Source organism: Hemitrygon akajei, chromosome 13, assembly GCF_048418815.1.
Source record: "Hemitrygon akajei chromosome 13, sHemAka1.3, whole genome shotgun sequence".
NCBI lineage: Eukaryota > Metazoa > Chordata > Chondrichthyes > Myliobatiformes > Dasyatidae > Hemitrygon > Hemitrygon akajei.
In genome coordinates, this window is record NC_133136.1 from 25,885,697 (window position 1) to 25,907,847 (window position 22,151).

General features: G+C 39.4%; 2 protein-coding genes across 4 annotated transcripts in view; one reads left to right on the plus strand and one right to left on the minus strand.

Annotated features, from left to right (window-relative positions):
* Positions 1–5,356: 5,356 nt before the first annotated feature.
* Positions 5,357–17,713, plus strand: cimip2b (ciliary microtubule inner protein 2B). The gene is made up of 6 exons (XM_073064263.1): positions 5,357–5,573; positions 8,114–8,352; positions 10,094–10,269; positions 13,180–13,318; positions 14,547–14,747; positions 16,072–17,713. Exons 1-6 carry the CDS (start codon positions 5,503–5,505, stop codon positions 16,158–16,160), a joined length of 915 nt encoding a protein of 304 aa, XP_072920364.1. The 5' UTR covers positions 5,357–5,502; the 3' UTR covers positions 16,161–17,713.
* A 251-nt stretch (positions 17,714–17,964) lies between these two features.
* The window catches only part of creb3l3l (cAMP responsive element binding protein 3-like 3 like), a 30,264-nt gene continuing 26,077 nt past the window's right edge, over positions 17,965–22,151 (minus strand). For all 3 annotated transcript variants that reach the window (XM_073064262.1, XM_073064261.1, XM_073064260.1), the window contains exon 10: positions 17,965–21,049. In XM_073064262.1, the coding sequence (XP_072920363.1) occupies positions 20,670–21,049 (380 nt within the window). In that variant the 3' untranslated portion in view covers positions 17,965–20,669. The remainder of the gene's footprint in view (positions 21,050–22,151) is intronic.

Here is a 22,151-nt window from a genome sequence, read left to right on the forward strand (position 1 = left end):
AATGGGATGGGTTACAGGGCAATAGAGGTGTGGTGCAGTTAAAACAGAAAGCAACAAATACTGGACTGTAAGTGTTGTATTTGAATGCACACAGCATAAGAAATAAAATGGATGATCTTGAAATTCAGCTACAGATTGGCAAGAATGACATTGTGGCCATCACTGAAACTTGGCTAAAGGATGGCTGCCATTGGGAGCTGAATGTCCAAGGATATACGGTGTATCAGAAAGATATGTTAGTAAACATATCGGTGTGGCCCTGTGCATAAGAAATAATATTAAATCATTAGGAAGGGATGGCATAGAATCGGAAGGTATAGAATCTCTATGGGTTGAATTAAGAAATGGCAAGGATAAAAGGACCCTAATGACAGTTGTATACTGGCCTCTAAACAGCAGCTAATGACAGTTGTATACTGGCCTCTAAATTACAGCAGGAGATAGAAAAGGCACGTTAGAAGGGCAATGTCATGATAAACATTGGGGATTTTAACACGAAAGTGGATTGGGAAAACCAGGCCAGTACTGGACCTCAAGAGAGAGGATTTGTAGAATGTCTAAAGGATGGCTTTTTAGAAGAGCGTGTTGTTGAGCCCACTAGGGCATTGTCTGTGCTAAATTGTGTGTTGTGCAATGATCCAGAGGTGATAAAAGAGCTTAAGGTTAAGGAACCCCTTAGGGAACAGTGATCACAATATGATCGAGTTCACTTTGAAATGTGAGAAGGAGAAACTAAATTCCAATGTGTCGGTATTTCACTGGAATAAAAGAAATTACAATGGCATGAAAGGGGAGCTGACCAAAGTTGACTGGAAAGGGACACTAGCAGGAAGGACAGCAGAGCAACAATATTCCAAATAAGAAGAATTTTCAAATGGAAGATTACCGTGGCTGACAAGTGAAGTCAGAGCCAAAGTAAAAGCAAAAGAGAGGGCATACAAGGGAGGCAGCAGAAAGGAAACTATAGACCTGCTAGCCTGACATCAGTGGTTGGGAAGTTATTGGAATCGATTGTTAGGGGTGAGATTATGGAGTACCTGGACGCACATGACAAGATAGGCCAAAGCCAGCATGGTTTCCTGAAAGGAAAATCCTGCCTGAATAACCTACTGCAATTTTTTGAGGAAATTACAAGCAGGGTAGACAAAGGAGATGTAGTAGATGTGGTTTACTTGGATTTTCAGAAGGCCTTTGACAAGGAGCCGCACATGAGGCTGCTTAGCAAGATAAGAGCCCATGGAATTACAGGGAAGTTACTAGCACGGGTGGAGCATTGGCTGATCGGCAGAAAACAGAGAGTGGGAATAAAGGGATCCTATTCTGGCTGTCTGCCGGTTACCAGTGGAGTTCCACAGGGGTCAGTGTTGGGACTGCTACTTTTTAAGATGTATGTCAATGATTTGGACTATGGGATACATTAGTCAGAGGATGGTAAATCTGTGGAATTTGTGGAGGCCAAGTCATTGCGTGTACTTAAGGCAGAGATAGATGGGTCTTGATTAGCCAGGGCATCAAAGGGTATGAGAAAGCAGGGGAGTGGGGATGACCGGAAGAATTGCATCAGCCCATGATTGAATGGCAGAGCAGACTTGATGGGCCGAATGGCCTACTTTTGCTCCTATATCTTATGAGCTTATGAATTGTCATGATGAAACCATAGTAATTTTTTTGAAATTACATATAGAATTAGGGGAGAGAGATATAAAGCACTAAAATTTGCTTTAGAATAGAAGACAGAATGTCAGTGGATCATAGATGTTCTGATATGGAGTCTTTGATCAGAAACATTAAACAATCTTTTCACGGATTGCCTGACCTGAGTGTTCCTACCATTTTCTATTTTATTTCAGATTTCCAGCACCAATGTTTTTTTAAATTTTTGATTTGCAAAATGTATTGGAAGAAATCTCTCTTATGAGAGTGTTTCCTAAGCAAGAAGTTCTTGGAATTAAAGACAAATTATTGACCTTGCTCGGAAACTGAATGAGAAGCAGGAGACAAAGTGTAGGAATAATGGGTGGCAAAATGTAACTAGAGGAGTCCCACAATAACCTGTGTTGACATCCAGCTGTCCACAATATTTATCTGTAACTTAGGCTACGTCCACACTAGACCGGAAAAATCCGTAACCAAAGCTTTTTCTCTTCATTTTGACCCTCCATCCACACTGAAACGGCGTTTTCCTCCCCCGAAAACGGAGCTTTTCTAAAGCGCCCTCTAGAGTGTGTAAATTTGAAAACACCGCTTGGGCAAGAGTAGTGTGGACGGGGTAACCGGAGATTTCCAGAAACGCTGACATGACGTGCCGGAACAGATGGCGGCATTTCATTGTTTTCCTGAACGCAAACCCCCACACAACCTAACAATTTCAGAACAGACGGCAACAAGACTGAAGCCAGAAGAGTTACAAATGTACTCATTAAATACTTTGACCCATAACTTACTGAATAAATAAGTATACGTACTCATTTTGCCCTGTTTTCTGTCTTTGCTCATATGAAGGTGGTTTACCTATTTATGCAAGTACTTCTCTGACAATAGATGTGCAACAGCCTAATGTAACATTGTATGGAAATACAAGATAATACTGATGCAGACATGTTTTATACATTTAACAAGGTGCTTTATTAATGCAACAGAGTTAGTCAATTTTTCAATGTTTGTCGTCGGCCGGGTCATACTGTCCGTGAACTCCGTCGGTTCCCTCCATATGCTCCAGTATTTGGTTTTTTTAGTTTTAAGTCCTCCTGCACGAGAGCCAACAGCTGTCCATCGTTTAGCAATTTCCTTTTAAGTTTCTCTAGTCTGTAAGTGCACAAACGCACTCTTTCACTGCGAGATTCCACACCAAACATGTCGCTTGTTTTCTGTAGATGTGTCCTGCGCATGCCCGGTAGGAGGAGATTCGCCCAAATACCCATTTTAATGTAGATGGAGGTATTTTCAAAAATGCCTGGTGTGGATGCCTATCCTTTTTCACACGAAACCGGTGTTTTCAAAATTATCCAGTCTAGTGAACGTAGCCTAAGATGATGGGTTAGAAAGCCATTTTGGGATGATGGGTTAGAAAGAATTGTTAACGCTGTGATAAGTGGATTTTAATGTTGACAAAGATGGGTTACTACTTTGGTCATTAAACAAACAGATCAGACTACGTTCTTAGTAATGAAAAGATAAAAACAGTGAATAACTATTGTTATTTCATCCATTCAGACTAACACCCATTCAATGGCCACTTTGTCAGGTACATCTATACATCGGCTCATTAGTACTGATATCTAATCAGCCAATCAACTCAATGCATAAAAGCACACAGACATAGTCAAAAGCTTTAATTTAGTTCAGACCAAACATCAGAGTGTAATATGATCTAAGAGACTTTAACTGTGGACTAATTGTTGGTGCCAGATGGGGTGGTTTGAGTATCTGAAAACTGAAACTGAAACTGAAACTGCTGATCTCCAAGGATTTTCACACACAACAGTTTCTAGAGTTTCCAGAGAATGGTGTGAAAAACAAAAAAGAATCCAGTGAGCAGCATTTCTATCGATGAAAAGGTCTTGTTAATGAGAGACGTCTGAGGAGAGTGGCCAGATTGGTTCAAGTTGACAGAAAGGCAACACTAACTGTAATAACCATGCTTTCCAACAATGGTGTGCAGAAGAACATCTCTGAATGTACAGCATGTTGAACTTTGAAGTGGATTGGTTGCAGCAGCAGGAGACCATGACCATGCACTCAGTAGCCACTTCCTTAGGTACAGGAGGTATCTAATAAAGAAGTCACTTGGTGTAGATTACACTTCATTACAGACACTTCTAGACATCGGTTACAAAAAATTGGTCCAAATTCTAATCTTTTTTATTCTAAACATGTGTCTTCTTTCCAAATCAGAGAATTTAATTTCATCATTTTATCAGTTTTCCTGTACACTCTAAAAACCATTCAGCTTATTCAGATTTCATGAAGCTAGGTACTACATGGGGAAAGTTGGTTTGCATTTTATATCCAATGGCAGAATTTTTTCAAACACTTCACAGGCAGTAGAGGGGAGAGTATTTACAGCTGAACTACAAGTCACCAGGTGAGTTACCAGACATGAAACCAATGTTCCATGGATATAAAAGTCAAGTGATAGAGGTGTTAGTGCCAACCATTTTGTTTATGGAAGAGAACAGCCAGGGACATAGGCAATTGGCTTCATGTGAATACTGTTCAGATCAAAGTCAGAGATCCATCCAAACCTTTTCCTCATATAGCTAGATTGCCAACAATTTTTAATCATTTTTTGTGACTGTCACAAATAAATCCACTGAGATAGTTTCAAATCACGTAACTCAGTATTTTCCACTGCTGCAAGTAAGGAGTTTGTACATTCTCCCCATGACTGAAAGGGTTTCTTCTGGGTGCTCCGGTTTCCTACCAGCTGGTAGGTCAATTGGTCATTATATGAGGGGTGATTGATAAGTTCGTGGCCTAAGGTAGAAGGAGATGAGTTATTAACTTCAAACATTCTGTATAATCACTCAAAGAGTTGACCTGCATGTGCATGTAACCAGAGCTGTATAACTCATCTCCTTCTACCTTAGGCCACGAACTTATCAATCAGCCATGCTGTGGACACTTTCTGGAGACCCAAGATCCGTATGCTCCACGACCGCTGGACTAAGCGTGTAAATGTAGGAGGGGACTATGTTGAAAAATAAATGTGCTAGGTTTTCTAAAATTGACTCCTTCTTCCTTAGGCCACGAACTTATCAATCACCCCTCATAAATTGTCCCTTGATTAGTCTAGGATGAGGTTGGGGTATTGCTGGGAGGTGTGGCTCAAAGGGCTGGAAGGCCCTATTCCAGACTGTATCTCAATTAATATTTTTTAAATTTAACATACTCTCTTTTTGGAACACATCACATTATAGTCTTAATTATGTAAACACATTTCTACTGTTTCCAAACGTCTCTGATTATGTGACACTTGGAGACTTTGGCAAAAACTTCATGATGATGTGAATGGCTATGACACCTCCAGCCAATGGGAGCCGGTTGCAAGGGCAATGTGAGAAATAGGGCCAGGTCAATGTCATAGTTGCAGTTAGATACTGGAATCTGGATGACTAAATAACTGCTATAGGAACTTGGCAGATCAGGCAGCCTCTGTAGAGGGAAATGGGTAGTTAATATTTTGGATTGAGTCCCTTCATCTGGATTTCTCCTCCTACACTTCTGAGGAACACTGGTTGTCAGTGATTTTTTTTTCCCCAAGTTGTGTTTTAAGAACGTTTAGTCATTTGGGGTGTCTTGCTACTGAGCAAAACTTTCTCCATTTTGCTATGGCCCCCTTCCGTATTGTGGCCCGGCGCCACGTGGGATGTCCTGGGGGAAGTCCTTAACTCCCGAGTTGTCCTCCCCGCCCTTATTATCAGCTTGAGCCTCCAACCCCCTGGTTCGATAACAGCCGCCGAAGGGTATCTCTGTCTTGCAGAGGCAAGCTTGTGTGTGTTGATGATGGCAAACCTGTACGCACCGAAGATCAGCCCGACCCTGATGACCCCGGACCCTCACTACATCCCCGGGTGAGTGAGCGAGTGGAACCAGTCCTTTGGGTCGTGCGAGGATCTGCCTCTGATTCCCTGGGCTCGGGACACACGCACAGGGCTATTTTGTCCAGTTTCTTGCTTAAAACGAACGTTTGCTTCCTCTTCAAACTTGATTTAAAACGAGTGCCCAGTAGCTCAGGTGAGAGCGTGTTTGTGTTCCTATGGCAACACGGCTGCAGAGTAGTGTTAATCGCTAGAGGGCTTTTAACACACATTGCTTTGAAGCGTCCGGAATCATTCTCTACAAACCTCTTGCAAGTAATTTCTTTTTGTTAATTTTTTTTAAATGATTTTGCGAACACCCTGTGGCATTTTCTACCGTGAAAAACTTTTTGTACACTATCTCGTTTTACTGTAGTTTAAACTTTAAAGATTTGTAAAGGTTGTTAACCAATCAACATCATTCAACTTGATTGTTTATACAGGGTTTGTTGATGAACAATTTCTGTCAGTCTTTGAAGTGGTTTTCCACCTTATTTATGCCCATACTTTATAAATAAATCTCTTTTGAGGAACACCCAACTTGTGAAAGGTTGTCCCCTATTCACCCACCTTCCCCCTTCACCCGGTCTCACCTATTACCTGCTGCCTTGTACTCAATCCCCTTCCCCTTCCTTAATCTGCCTTCTGTCCCCTTCCTTTCCAGTCCTGGTGAAGGGTCTGTGCTGGAAATGTAGACAATTTATTCTCTGTCTGACTTGCCCAGTTCCTCCAGCATTTTGTGTGCTACCCAGAACCCTATATTGCTTCTGGTTTCTTGTCAATCAGCCTGCCACTGTATCGAACGACCAGTCACAAATGATTTTGATATGACTCTGACCTTCCTTCCTCATTCCCCTTCTCACTCTGTGGCCTTTGGCATGATGAAAACCACCTCATTCCTTCATGTAATTCGAAAGCAACTGGAACCCATAGAGGGACACTTCCCTTATGATTACGGGTATTACTTCAAAATATATTAACACTTGCCTTTGTCAGTCAGGTCAATGAGTAAAAAAGATAGGAAGTCATGTTGCAACTCTATAAAACTTTGGTCAGGCCACATTTGAAGTATTTTCTGCAGTTCAGGTCATTGCTTTACAGGAAGGATGCAAATGTTTTGGAGAGGGTGCAAAAGACATTCATCAAGATGTTGCCTGGGTTAAAAGGGTATTAGCTATAAGGAGTGTTTGATTGTTTTCTCTGGAGCACCAGAGGCAGAGGGATGACCTGATTGATATAAAATTATAAGAAGTAAGGATGGGGTAAATGGTGCTTTTCTCCTAGGATAGAAGGCATTGAGTTAAGGTGAGAGAAGGAAAACAAGATTTGCAACACAAGCTTTTTACACAAAGACAGATCATTGCCTTGAATGACCAGGGGGATTTTGGAATCAGATATGTTAGAAGCAATTAAGAGACATTTAAACAGTTGCATGAACAACTAGGAATTTTGACAATTCATAGACAGATGGAATTTGTTTAATTTGGCACCATGGTCCGCACAGACATGGGTTAAAGGGCCAGTTTCTTTGCTGTACTGTTCTATGCTCTCTATGTAAATATTTATAGGAAAGATTAGATTAATCTAGGGACAATGAAGAAATGATTCATGGCAATGTTGCTTATTCTGGAGGGATAAAGTTACGAGAGAGATTGAATAGGCTGGGACTGGTTTCCCTGGGAAGGAGGCTAAAGGACAATTCTAATAAGTTCCTCAGGCTTGTGTGGGTCACCAGAGAGTGCTGGGTTCCACAATTTTTTAGAGCACCTGAATTGGTTTATTGTTCGTTAATCATTTAGAGTTCCTTGTGTTTTTCTCGAGTGACTCACTCTTTGTAATGCCATTCTCCTGCTGCTTTCTGTTTAAGCATGTAAGTTTATTTTGATGATTCCATGTTGCTTGAATTATTTAAGTGGATGCCTGATTAGTGCTAATCGCGGGACCTTGTTTTGAGAATGTTTCATCTCGTGGTGTCGCTCAGTAGAGCCACTGATGTTCTGTTGGAATTCCTATGTGCTAACTCTGGTTTCTGTCTCTACATGGGAGTCTGCTGTTCCTCCGTATCTGGGTTTGGTCTTTTGCCAGAGCGCACCACGACAACAACCTTATACAGGTTTATAAAATTCCGAGAAGCATAGAAAAGGTAGAAAGACACATTATTTTTCCTCAGAATAGGGGAGTCTAGGATAATTTATGCTGAAAGGCGGAATATTTAAAGGGATCTGAGGGTTGTGGGTATATGGAACAATCAGTCTGAGGAAATGGTCGAGGCGGGTGCAATTATGTTTAAAATATATTTGGACAGATACATGGATAGGAAAGGTTTAGAATAGGCATTCCCAGCCTGGAGTCCACGGGCCATTTGCTTAATGGTATTGGTCCAAGGCATAAAAAAGGTTGGAATCCTTCTAAACTTAGAGGGAAAAAGGACAAATACAGGCAAATAGGATTTGCAGAGATGGCATTTTAATTTAAATGATTGTTTTATCTTCTACCAGAAAAAAAACATACTTTGTTGTGTGATATTGTTTTAGATATGCTGGTTATTGTCCTCAGTACAAGTACCATCTCGGACAAAGCTATGGCAAGTTAACATCTAAACTACTCACAAATCCTGCACTAAGACATTCTGGGCAATTGCTTCTCCAGCCAAACCTGTATAGAGAAACCAACTATAACATGGAAACCAAGCAAAATCAAAATCTACTTCAAAGTTATAAAGCCAGCAGGAAGGCACAAAAACTGACCGACTCAGTGATTTCTGGATACACAGGTTAGTTGCCTAGCAAAGGTTATATTAAGTAGCTTATTGTTTAGGCAAATCAATAATTAACAGTAAAAGATATGTGTTGGAAAATAGGATGTGTTGCAAGAAAGTTAAGTGAGTTAGTCATGTTCCTAGAGCATAGCTGTTAGCATAACACTATTACTGCATTAGCAACCTGGGTTCAGTTCCACCACTCTCTGTAAGGAGTTCGTACATTCTCTGCATGACTATGTAGGTTTCCTCTGGGTGATCCCGTTTTCTCCCACTTTCTAAAGATGTAAGGGTTAGGAGGTTGATTGATCACATGAGTGTAATTGGATGGTGCGAGCTTGTTGGGCCAGAAAAGCCTGTTTCTGTGCTGTAGTGCTGCCTGACTCCGTGGCTCTATTTAGAGATATACCTAGTCAATGGTAAACTATTATTCTACCTTGCCCCACTGTCCTGCACCTGGACCATAGCCCTCCGCTCCTTCCCATCCATGTCCTTATCCAAACTTCTCTGAAAAGTTGAAATCAAGCGCGCATCTACCACTTCCACTAGTGGATTTTAAAAATAAAATAAAGAAAGCAAATTAAGGATAAATTGGACTATAAAACATATGAGAGGAAGTTATCCAGCCTTTTTTCACAGTCCAAACGCAGGATGATAGGGATAACTGCAAAATCTAACAATCCTTAAATGTTAACTCCAGGCAGGGTTTGCATCTGGGCTTCCATTTATTTACCTAGTTAAACTTATTTATGCTATTGTAGACTAAATCTTAGCTGTCAATCATTTCAGCGATATTTGACTGGGTTTTACATTGTTGTTGAATTATTAAATAAAAAAGACCTGAGCTGCTTTTTCAGAGAATCTTTGCCGGCCATTAGTTTATTCTAACTTTGATCCATTCCCCTCCTCTGGTTCCACGAGGAAAGTCTGAGTCTTCGCTGCCTTAGGCTCTTCCATCTTTTTTTTAGATATACAACATGGTCTGTGCTGCCCAGTTGCATTCATGTGACTAATTAATCTACTGACTCGTATGTCTTTGGAATGTGGGAGGAAACTGGAGCACCAGGAAGAAACCCACGCAGTCAGAGGAAGAATGTACGAACTCCTTATAGACAGTGGCAGAATTGAACCCGGGACCATGGCATTGTAATAGCGTTAAAAAGAACTGCCATGCTACTGTGTCACCACTCCCCAATCCTGCTAAGACCAACCTGACTACTAGATATCACCACTGTAACACACACAAAATTCTGGAGGAACTCAGCAGGCCAGGCAGCATCTATGGGAAAGAGTAAACAGACGAAGTTTTGGGCTGAGACCTTTCATCCGCCCTGCACTACAGCACAGAAACAGACCCTCCCGGCCCAACAAACCCGCACCATCCAGTTACCCAGAGGAAACCTATCCTCATTTTGGATGAAGAGTGTTGTCCAGGTCAAAAAATGATGTTAGAGTTTAGCATCAGTTCACTTTCGGTCTGGAATCAGCCCCCTAAAAATATTTACCCCTTCCTACTGTTCATGTAATGTTCATCACAAAAATTGTAGAGAAGAAATTGTTGTTAAAATAAGGGAAGACAAATTTACAAATCACTGTTCAGAATGAAAATTAGGAGATGTTGCTAATAACTCCATCTTGTGATTATATAACATAATTATATTGTTTCCTATTTGTTCATCTATTTGTTCTAATCATACACAATTAAAACTTGTATTGGACTTCAGTTAATATTCTTCTCTTCTACATTTAATAACAGGTTTTATTCCCAGAAGTAAAGGGTATTTTTCAAAAACCTTCACTGAAACCTGCTCGGATGCAGTTGCAGAGTTTGAAAGGGAACAGCTTAAAGCTGCATCAAAGAAACAAGAAATGGAATTGATAAATGCATTGCAGACGGGGAAAACTGCAGGGATGACTGAGCAGGAGAAGAGAGTAATGAAAGCTATTCTCATCTCTATCTAATTGAACAGAGTGCAGACATTGCTATTTTTTTTAACCATTGTTCCTATACTTAAACACGTTTCCACTTTCTCCTTTCCATCCCTTCTCCCACAATGCATGCTGCTTCTGCATTGCAGACCATTCCTTTTGGTTTGTGTGTGAACTGTGCTTAAGAAAGAGCAAGGAGAGCCATGATCACTTTGAATGGAGGGTGTGTTATTATGTGTGTACATAATTTTAAAAAAACTTCATTTCCCAGTGTGCAATGCAGGCAGTTCCCCCAGAACTGGAAGTGATGTCGGTGAGCTGGTCACACGTGTTTAGTTCGAGCTGAAGCCATGATGGGAGTGTCCTGTAAATAAATATGTGCTAGCGTTTTTACCCACACAAGTTTGTCATTATTAAGAACAAACATAACATAGGGACCAGGTGGTCTAGTTCTGTACATTGTTTCCTGTACTCTTAAGTAAGGAGAAAGAGTCATAGTATTTGGAAAATTCAACTTCAGTGAGCTTCTGTATGATTTCTTGGTTCCATTGATGATTTTTTTTCTCCTTCAAACTGGTCCACCAAACAGATAATCAAGTGGCAGGGTCTCAGTTGTTGGATGGGATGTTAAATTATCTCCAAAAATGCTGCATTCCCTTGGTCTTAATGTGTCAATCAGCAGTGTATTGCCATGCCAATCAGTGAGGTTTAACCTTCAATGTTCAAAGTACATTTATTATCAAAGTACATATATGTCACTATATATATACAAATTCATTTTCTTCTGGGCATACTCAGTAAATCTATAGATTAATAACCATAACAGAATCAATGAAGAACCACCCAACTAGGCAGAAGACAACAAACTGAAAATACAAAAGAATAAATAAATAAATAAATAAATAAATAAGCAATGAATGCTGAGAACATGAGATCAAGAGTTGTTGAAAGTAAATCTATTGGTTGTGGGAACATTTCAATGATGGGGCAAGTGAAGTTATCCCCTCTGGTTCAAGAGCTTGATGATTGAGGGTAATAATTACATGTATAAGACCATAAGACATAGAAACAGAAATTAGGCCATTTCGCCCATCGAGTCTGCTCTGTTATTCAATCAATGGCTGATCCTTCTTTTTTCTCCTCCTCAACCCCGCTTCCCAGCCTTTTCCCCATAACCTTTGATGCCATGTCCAATCAACAACCTATCAATCTCTGCCTTAAATACACCCAATGACCTGGTCTCCACACTGTTCCTACACTTGGTGGTGGGAGTCCTGAGGCTCCTGTACCTTCTTCCTGATGGCAGCAGCAAGAAGAGAGCATCTTCTGGGTGGTGAGGGTCGCTGATGATGGATGCTGCTTCCTTGTGACAATGTTTCATGTCGATGTGCTCAATGGTTGGGAGCGCTACACCCATGATGGACTGATTCAGAGCAAGCACAATACTAATTAGCTTACCTGTTCTCAGCACTAACTGCCATCAGAGGTTTTAACTTATTGTCAGTACTGAGTTAACACTGGCCAAAATCTGTTTTTATGTCAGTCTCACGGAGGTACATACCCACACAGTTCACATACAGCTGACCCATCTAACACACATTTCCTGATGAACACCTCATCTTTTATTAATTAAGACGTTACAGTTTGGATCATTACATGACATAGTAAACCCATGTTGCATTTTATTTTTTATGTCCCACTTTATTTTTGGGACCGCGTGGTAAAGGGGGCCACTGAAACAAAACTAGAGGAAAAGAATTTTAACGAAGATGAAGGTCTTGCTCTAAGTAGGAACTGGAATTTGATTGTAAGCAAGGTGGACAGCAGAAACCTGATTGGTTGTGGACTAACTAATCAAGAGGGATGGACAATGGGGTTATAGGTACCAGTGGACCAGATGTGCCTAGGTATCATCCTTGATGAAAGTGACAGAGTTTGTCATCAAAACCTGTACCTGGCTGCTATCACACTCCTCTTTTTAACAGTTTAAATTAACTCATTAACTATAAATCTCACACTCCAAATTTTAATTCAATTTTCTATCTATTTTCCCTTTGTTAATCCATTAAATTATAACATATAAAAGGAATCATTGCCCAAAGCATCCAGAGAATACTGTATATTGTATAACATTCACTTCCGTAACACTGGTTGTGGAACAGATCAAGGCTGAGAGAAGAGAAGAGTTCTATTTGAATTGTTAGCTGATTTTCCTTAGAGTTTATTCTGTGTTTTACCTGTAATATTTATTCCATTACATCATAATAAAAGCAGCAACTAGTTTCTCAATCATGATTTTTCCCCTTCCTGAATATATATTGACTATTTTTAACAAGTTTTGCTTCACCAGTTATGTCTCCACTAAAATATTCTTTTGAACTTTATCCCTTGAAGTAATTCTAAAAATTGAATCATTTCTGGATTATGCATTCAAAGCTTGCTAAGTAATGGAAAGTGTTTCTACTTGTATTTCACAGGATTTTTCCTTAAATTTAGTAAACTCCTAAAGCAAAGTTTCTCTCTGATTCTCACTAAACCCAGTTGATGAATGTGGTCAGGCACTGGCACTTCGTTTTCCTTAAAAACATTAAAGCAGTTCTTTCTTGTTGAGTAATGCATACAAAATGCTGGAGGAACTCAGCAGGTCAGGTAGCATCTATGGTAGCACATATAGTCAACATTTCAGGCCAAGACCCTTCATTAGGAGTCCTGATGAAGGGTTTCAGTCTGAAATGCTGACTGTTTATTCAATACCATAAATGCTGTGTGACCTGCTGAGCTCCTCCAGCATTTCGTATGTGTGCGTTGCTCTGGATTTTCAGCACCTGCAGGATCTCTTGCGTTTATGATTTTCTTTCTTAGCGTTCCCCTGTTGGGACCTGTAACAGAACTAACATTTTCTGCTTTTTTAAGCTTCGAACAGTCAAGTATAGAACACCTTTTACTGCAATTACCAGCAATCCCATACTTTATGATTCATCACGTTCTCATAAAGTACTGACCTCTCCGTACTTAATGGAAAATGAAGACCCTGATAAACGTTTTATGTCTGGTGAGTATGAAAGGTTCAGCATTTTTCTTTTGTAATGAGAATAAAATTGCATATTGTGTTGACATTGCCTTATGTAATGCCTAGGGTTAAAGTGAATATTGAAATGTTGTAGAGACTGCTCTGATGTTCAGACTAGAAATTAACCATGCCATCCTTGAAACTCCTAGGATTGATCCTGGAGCTCCTTGGAATTGTCTACTCTCATTAGGTGTAGGGTGAGGACACCATAACAATAGTATCTCTGAAATCTCCACACAAAAATCTCACAGTAGCCACAAGGTAACGCAGCAGTTGGCATAACACTTTACAGTGAGATCTGGGTTCAATTCCTGCTGCTGTCAGCAAGGAGTCTGTATATCCTCCCCACAATGGCATGGGTTTCCTCCCAGATTTACATTCAGGGTTAGTAAGTTGCCGGCATGCTATTTGGCACTGCAATTGTGGCTACACTAGTGGGCTGCCCTCAGCACATCCTTGATGCAAAGCACATATTTCAGTGCATGTTTTGATTTTTTGAATTACATGTGATAAATATTAGAACTTATCTTTTTCCACTTCCTGTATCTTTACTTCCTTTCTGATATTCAATTTCTTTGTCAATAATCATGGTCCCTCAGAGAAATAGTTGTATTTTTTGATTTTGTTGTTTTATGGACAATCATTTCAACTCATCTATTCCTAATTCCGGTGTTCTGCTTTTATCTTTTTCTTTCTCATTTTACTTCCCTCTATTTCTGTACCACCTTTCTGATGGTAGTAATGAGAAGAGGGCATGTCCTGGATGGAAAGGCTCCTTAATGATGGATGCAGTTATTTGACTGTTCAAACTTCATCAAAACGAAGGCGTTTTGTGCACTTGTGGTTACTGCTTAATTTCCATTTGTGTTATTAATTTCTATAGAAGATACAATTCTAGAACAATAGAGTACTTTTGTATGACCAGAGATTATAAATGGACTGCAAATGCTTCATTTTACTCTAGGAGTTTCTCAGAGTGGTCTTGTCTCACACAGAAAAGAGTGGTTCAGGTTCACAGGATAAAGTGCAGCATTCTTCACCGATTTATGATTGTTTGTATGGTAATTTGTTAAAATGTTTGTGTAACTTTTAGGTTAATTTCCAACATTAATTGAACATCACACATGGAATATAAGACAAGGATGGATAATATGCTAGTTGTATACTTTTTTTGCATTTGGTTCAGAATTGTCCATTACATGTTTCACAGGGTACAAAGGATATGTACCTCGTGCCCGATTTCTGCTTGGCTCCGGGTACCCTACCATCACAAACTGTGCTTTGATCGAATTCAACCAAATGCTTAATAAATCAAAACCTACCTTAAACTCTGTGAAACAGAATGAAATATTTCCAGGGATTTATCCCTCAAAACTTGGAATGCTACCTCAGTATACAGGCCATGTACCAGGTAGGTGCTATTAAAACTGCGGTGGCAATCAAAATGTATGTGTCAACTATCTTTTGATTTGCTTTTGGCTGCTTTCTTACCACTCCCAGAGTGTAATTTTACATTATTCTGGTAAAACAAATAAAGACTACACAGGCTTAACATGATAAAGTGGAGAATAACTGATGCCAGGCTCCATCAACACATTTACAAGGGGGCAACAAGTATGCCCATCTGTCTAATTAAATTAAATCACATTGTCTTGTATATAGCTGAAGACCAATCTAGTCAGTGTGGATGTAAGAACCCTCTGCAGCTTTGTTCCAAATTCACTGCTCAGGTTATTCAGAATTAGGAGCCTAAGTGCAACAAAGGGAAAGGTTAGTGAAGTCCTATAGGTGGCCAAACCTAATATAAACAGAGATTACAACTCTCTATCTTCCTCTCCACTCATTACTGCAAGATTCGTGCTTCACTAAATTCTGGCATTACCTTTACATCATTTTATCCACTTCGAGATGTGGCAACATTTGAGGATTTGTATGTTTTGAACTTGGTGGTGGACAGTACTTGAATACATTCTAGTATCTCTGATTTCCTCAATCTGTTTAACTGCCTATATTATAAACCTAGAGCATAACAAGTATTATTGTTGCCCATACCGTGAAGTTGTTTATTACAGATAATCACCGACTTTTTGGTTGAACTGCTTAAACCATCCCTGAAATGAAATTGTTGATCCTTGCCAACTTTTAATCAATGCACCACAGAAAGCATTCTGTCTCAATGCATAAAGGCCTGGTATTGTATGGCAATTGCTCTGCACATGACCACAATAAACTATGGAGAGTTGTGGACGCAGCTCAGCACATCATGGAAACCAGAAATGGATTCTGTCTATACTTTTCACTGCCTCAGTAAAGCAACCAGCATATCAAAGACCCCGTACACCCAGGCATCCTTTCTTCTCCCCTCTCCTATCAGACAGAAGATACAAAAGCCCAAGATACCAGGCTCAAGGACAGCTTCTATCCCACTGTTATTAGACACTTGAATGGACTTCTTGTATGATGAGATGGACTCTTGGCTTCACAATCTAGCTTGTTACGATCTTGCACTTTGTTTATCTGCACAGCAATTTTTCAGTAGACTTTATGCTTTCTGCATTTTTTACCTTATTCTGCACTGTGTAATGATTTAATCTGTATGAACAGTATGCAAGGCAAGCTTTTCACGATAACTTGGTATATGTGACAATAATAAACCAATATCATTGCCAGAAATGCTTTGCTGGATTTAGTAAATGTGAATATAAATTCTAATCCTGATCTGATTTTATTTCCAGGATATAATTATCAATTTGGTCACACTTTTGGTCACCTTACCCAGGATGCACTGGGACTGAGCATCATTCAGAAACAAATGGTGGTTTGAAAACCTAATGGAGCAAATCTCGTAACTGTGATCAACATTCAGAAAATAAACTATGTTTTGCTTTACAAGCTGCAAACATATAACTTGAGCATTGACAGCATAGAGGGAGTAAAGTTAGCCAGCATTCTTGCTTCTGAACATATCCAATTATTTTTTATTTAGAGGTCTAGCATGGAAACGGGTCCTTCTGATCCAACGACGCCACGCTGTCCAATTACACCCATGTGGCCAATTAACCTAATGACCCATACATCCATGGAATGTGTGAGGGAACTGGAGCATCCATGTGTTAAAGAGGAGAATGTGCAATCTCCTTACAGACAGCAGCAGAATTGATCTGGGTCACCTGTGCTGTAATAGTGTTATGCTAACTGTGCTGCACATTACTGGGAAATCTATAATGTGTTTCACAGTTGAACTAGCTGCTAATATATATTGTCAAAATTCATCCTTTAAGAATAGGGTTATTGCACATCTCTGCATCTCAGCTCTCTGGTTGCCACTTAGGATGGGAAAATAAGGAAAAACAGGTCTGCTGTCAAATTGAGAGGTTCAACAACATAAAAAGCACCCAAAATGTCGATTGCTTCATTTAGATAAACTGTAGTAGGGAAGAGTAGAAGCCTCAACCCTTCAAGCCTGTGGCATCATCACTGACCTGCTGTACTCCATTTACCTTCCATCTGATCCATCATCTTTGATACCTTTCTTAGACAGGAGCGTTTCAATTGACTTTGTATTCAAAATCTTCTGGGGCAGACTTTGGTATTTTTAATTACCCTTTCATGGTAAAAAGTGTTTCCGCTATTGCTTAGCTATTATATTAAGATCTAGAAACTTATTCTGTATGTCAAGATCTGGAGCTTAATCCAGAAACTCCCACTGGAAAGGAAATTGCATCTTTTTCTTAAATCCTTTTAACTTAAAGACCTCATCATAATACTGCTTAAGTGCAGATTCAGGATATTATTCCATGTACAAAAGTAATATTTTTTGGAAAGTTATGTGAAATTTCACAAATGTACATGGTTGGGCAAAGTGCAATGTCATTGCTTAAAATAGTTTGTATATTGAACATGCACTCAAGGAGTCAACAGCATTAAGGCAAAAATTTTAAAAACCTAATTTGTACAATTACTGTACAAGCCTAGTGTACATTGCTTATCTTCCTAATCTTCTTCAGTCTTGTACCATTTTGAATCTGCTTTCCAGCACTTCAGAGCAGGGGTTCCCAGACCTTCTGCATAATGGTATTGGTTCATGACATAAAAAGGGTTGGGAACCACAGCTCTAGGGTAAATCTCCTTTTGCCTAAAAAAATTCCATTGCAGCCCAAATGGAGCCTGAGCAATACTTTGTTTAACTGAAACACAAATCTTTTCCCTTTGTATCATTGCTCCTGTTCACATAAACTTGAGAATGGGCAAGCAGGAGGACAAAACAAAAGTTAAATCAGGAAATATTTAATGAACCTCGTGACTCGTGTTGCCATTTAAAATAACCCCTATGTATCCTTTCCCATCCTCACTCAAATAAAGACTATTGCTTGGAAATGCCTGTCTCTTTTGTATCTCATTCAATTGCCTACTATTAACGCACGTGTCTAACAGTAAGTCATAAACTGATGTTAATAAAATTTAGAGCTATCGTGGACTAGAACAGCCAGTTCGATGTAGAGAGTGATCCATACCATCAGGAACTAACACTGAAGTGTGGTTTTCAAAGCAGAACAATTTTGCATGACTCACAAGACAGTTGGCTTTGGTTTGCAAGTAGATAATTATATGAACTGCACAAAATTAGAGATATTTAATACCCCAAAAGATTTACTAAGAACATCATTTGAAAATATATCTTTTAGTATATACATACATGCACAAATCTCACTAACTGGGGAAACAGTATACTATACAGCTGTATTTAAAACTTAAGTATATTCAGTAGGTTCAACAAAGGCTTCCAGCAGGTATTAATACAATTATAGCAAAGTCTCCCAGTACAGAATAGCTACAAAAAATCCCAAAATACTAATTACAGCTTTGAACATAAAACGATTTTCAAAAGTTGAAAAAAGTTGTTTCTAATTCCATCAATGGCATTCCACAAGGTCTACAAACATTTTGAAAAAAAATATTATTATGCAGCATTCAAGCAATTTAAAGGGCTACACCATCCAGTGTTGCAATGGGAAACACTGAGTGATGTGGCATGGTTATAGTTAAGATAAGCTCATCTGAAGTGTTCTATATATTAAAGATTCTCACCCAACTGCTGAGAGAGAGCTATAACAGACCACCTTCTAATGCTTGAACATCACTATGTATCTTATCAAAATTCAATTTGTGCCAACTTACAACTTCTATATAACAGTGGATGGTGATTGAAGGATGATCCCTACTATGCTTGGAGCGTTAGGAATTCAGTATTCCAATCCTAGTCAATTGCATTTGTATACAGTATCATGCATAGAAACAGTTTAGCAGTTATTCCCGAATCTACATACTAAATAGCTGCCATCAACTAATTAAATTGTTTGATTTGTGCCTGCACCTATTTACCTCTCCAAATAGAGATAAAACTCTCATAAACCCCACCTATATTTGATTTTGTAGTGTAGACTGAAACAAACTCAGGCATCACCAGCTACAAAATTGTAACCCGTCCAGTTCTGAATCCATTTCACAACAGGTTGTGAAACCGCCCGCGTGCTAATTCTGCAACATACATTGCTACACTCTGCACAGATGGCACTTTTAACATAATACGCCCCATGGCACTTCTCAGAAGAACGCAAACAGAAACCTGGCAGTAATTCAAAAGAATTCAGCAGTTAAAAGTTAAACAGTTTATTTAGAGCTTTCATTCAAAGGTAGATGTGGGAGAGGTGTGTTATTGCTGAGACATTTGATTCTTGGTCCTTGGGAAGGAATCTGAATGGCCAGGGAACAGGAATCTAGAAATCTTTTAAGTACTATACCAGACAGCCAGCCCTTTGTGCATCTCCTGCACCTGTAACTGTGGAATACCTAGCAGAACCTTCAGCTCTAAGAAACAGAAAATCTAAAGTGCAACCAAAATAAGCAGTTATTTTTTTTTTATAAAAAGTGTGAAGTCTACCATTTCAAATAGACTGCTTAAAGAAGTCTTGAGTGACTCCTCTTTCTGCTAATGCAATTACAGCATGCTCTACACACAAGGCAACACGGTAGTATAGCAGTTAGCTTAACGCTTTACAGCATTGGCAACCTGGTTCGATTCACCTCGCCGTCTGTAAGGAGTTTATGCCTTCTGGCTGTGCCAGCCCTAGCTTTCCCCGGGTGCTCCGGCCTCCTCCTACTTTCCAAAGGCGTACGGGGCAGTAGGTTACACGGGCGTAATCAGGCAGCGTAGACGCTTAAATAAAAAATAATAGCAGTAGAAAAAGGAAGTGGAAATCTACTCCCAAAAAGCTGTTGAGACCATGTCTTTTGAGAACCTCAAATTACAGACCTAAGTTTAGGAAAGAGTAGTAAAACGAGGCAAACAGACTTCCAATACAGAAAGAAGTGAAGCAAAATCAATGGTATAACAGCATAGAGGTGAGGGATGTTTTTCTCCTGTTCTGATGCCCCTAGTAGGCAGCTGACCAGCATTTATTAAGTAGTATGCATTACTTAATACAAATCTTGCATTGTTTTACATTGCAAATTTGAGATAATTAAAGGGCTAACAGAAAAAGAAATTTTGGTTTGAATTCCAATTATCTCAGCAACCTGCTGGAATCACATGAACAAAGTGCCAAACCGCGACTGTCACTCTTCACAGCACAGGCGAATAAAGAGATGAAAAACACCTTGGCAATCTTAGGCATTGTGGCAAAGACAGATCTGGAGTGCCAGCATTCTTAACTGCTCATTCTCCAAGTTAAATAGAAGCATTAACAAAACAAAATGAAACAAACAGTATACGTTTCACAGAAGTCTACATTTATAGCTGTAACAATATGCTACAAATACATCAGTGGGTCATACTTATCTAGGGCGGGACATGTAACAGAACTATTGGGAGAGCATCACTGTCTCACGTTCAGTAAAGTAGTCAAGTCCCTTCAACCAATCCCTAATGTATTAGGATTGATAAGCTTTCTTTCCAGAGGACCACAAGAGGGAATTTTTCAAGGAGTATTATTTGCAGAAGTTGCAAAAGTGCTCATCAAAAGATTAGCAGAACTTTTAAACCCACAGTGATATTGGGAGTTGAATTATTTGAACAATCTCTAATGTTTTTTTTTTGTAAATTCCTCCTTTATGCAAAATTTTGAATATACAACTTATAAGATTTTAGAAAAATAAAAAGATTGCTTTCTATCAACCCACCTCTACTTGTCACAACCAAAGAGAATAAACCCGGAAAGAACAAACCTATACAGTACCCAAGTATATGAGATGCACATGCTCACACAGATCACAATTTAAAAAGTAAGTGATGTACAATCCATGATTCAAAGGCAGGAAACTTCCTGCACATCAGTTACATTTCGTCAGACCGTGGATGGGTCTTTATTATCACTGTTGCAGAATGTTCTGTCCAATTGGGCTTCGATGAGATGCTATAGTCATCCTTTTCACTTTTGGGTGCTGTCCTTCCTAGACTTATCTCACTCTGGGCAGCAGCTTTGATTATTCTGTCCACATCTGAAGAGGAGTTGCTATTCAAAGTTGAAGTGGATTCGGACTTTCCCAAGTCTGAAGACTCAGGCGTGCGATTCTGACTTGTTGACATTAACGCTTGAGGAACCTCCTGATCCAACCCGGCATTCTCCATTATCTCTGGATCAGCACCTGGATTATGGGCCTTTGACACCGAGCGGACATGGGATGACTCACTGTCAAGTAAAGTCCTGGAAAGTACTAACAAAGAGAAAAGAGACTGGCATCAGTATCCACGACACAGAATGTGAACCTTCCACAGAAAAGTCAATTACCAAAGAGCAGCATAAAATAATTTACTTATTTTAGGCAGTAGGGCATCATCCAAGGTCAGTTTATTAAATTTCACTTTGAAAGATGAGTTCCCATGCTTAGATCAGCATTCAGAAAAGCAAAGCAAAATAGGAGCCAATTTTCTGACAGAGGATAACACAAAAATGCGAATGAGTCCTTAAAGCTCAAGAGGTTCTCAGATGGGTTTTATCAATCTAACGAGAACAGGGATAATACGTTGGTAATTTGCAATTCAAAACCAGCAGTTGATTATCTTAATCCTAGTTTGCTAGTTTATGTTCCACAATATTTGTGGCATTTGAATCCTTTGCCACAGAAAGCAAATAGTCTACATCAATTGTGCTAATTTGCTTATAACTCTGAAAACATCAATTATAGTGTCACTGCTTTTCTCTCTCCCCCCCCCCAGTAAAACAAGTCCACTTTAGTTTTAAATTGTCAACATCTCTGAATGAGAATGGATCATGTGGTCAGAAATACAAGTATCCATTTCTTATTAAATATTTACAATTTGATTTCTTGTCAACACAATTCTGTTGTGTGCCTCATTTATTAAACCAGAACTAAGCATGTCCTGATGCTTTAGTACGTAGCCCTCCACTAAAGGGTCCAGAGCAGATTCATGAGAATGATCCCAGGAATGAAAGGGTTAATATGTAAGGAGTGTTTGATGGCTCTGTGCCTGTACTCACTGGAGCTTAGAAGAATAAGGAGGGATCTCATTGAAACCTACTAAATATTGAAAGGTCAAGATAGAGTAGACATGCAGAGGATGTTTCCAATAGAGGGAGAGTCTAGGACTAGAGGACACAGCCTCAGAATACAAGGTAGTCCATTTAGAGCAGAGTTGTGGAGGACTTTCTTCAGCCAGAGGGTTGTGAATCTATGGAATTCATTGCCACAGACAGCTATGGAGGCCAAGTCATTTGGTATATTTAATATATTCTTGATCAGCAAGGGTGTCAAAGGTTAATGCAGGATAATGTGGTTGAGAGGGAAAGTAAATCAT

What these genes read in the sequence shown, in the direction of transcription:
- cimip2b (XM_073064263.1), top strand. Translation starts at nt 5,503, where the DNA reads ATGATGGCAAACCTGTACGCACCGAAGATCAGCCCGACCCTGATGACC. An exon ending in TGACTGAGCAGGAGAAGAGA is followed by an intron (nt 10,270 to 13,179) that starts GTAATGAAAGCT and finishes TGCTTTTTTAAG; the next exon opens with CTTCGAACAGTCAAGTATAG. An exon ending in GTATACAGGCCATGTACCAG is followed by an intron (nt 14,748 to 16,071) that starts GTAGGTGCTATT and finishes TTTTATTTCCAG; the next exon opens with GATATAATTATCAATTTGGT.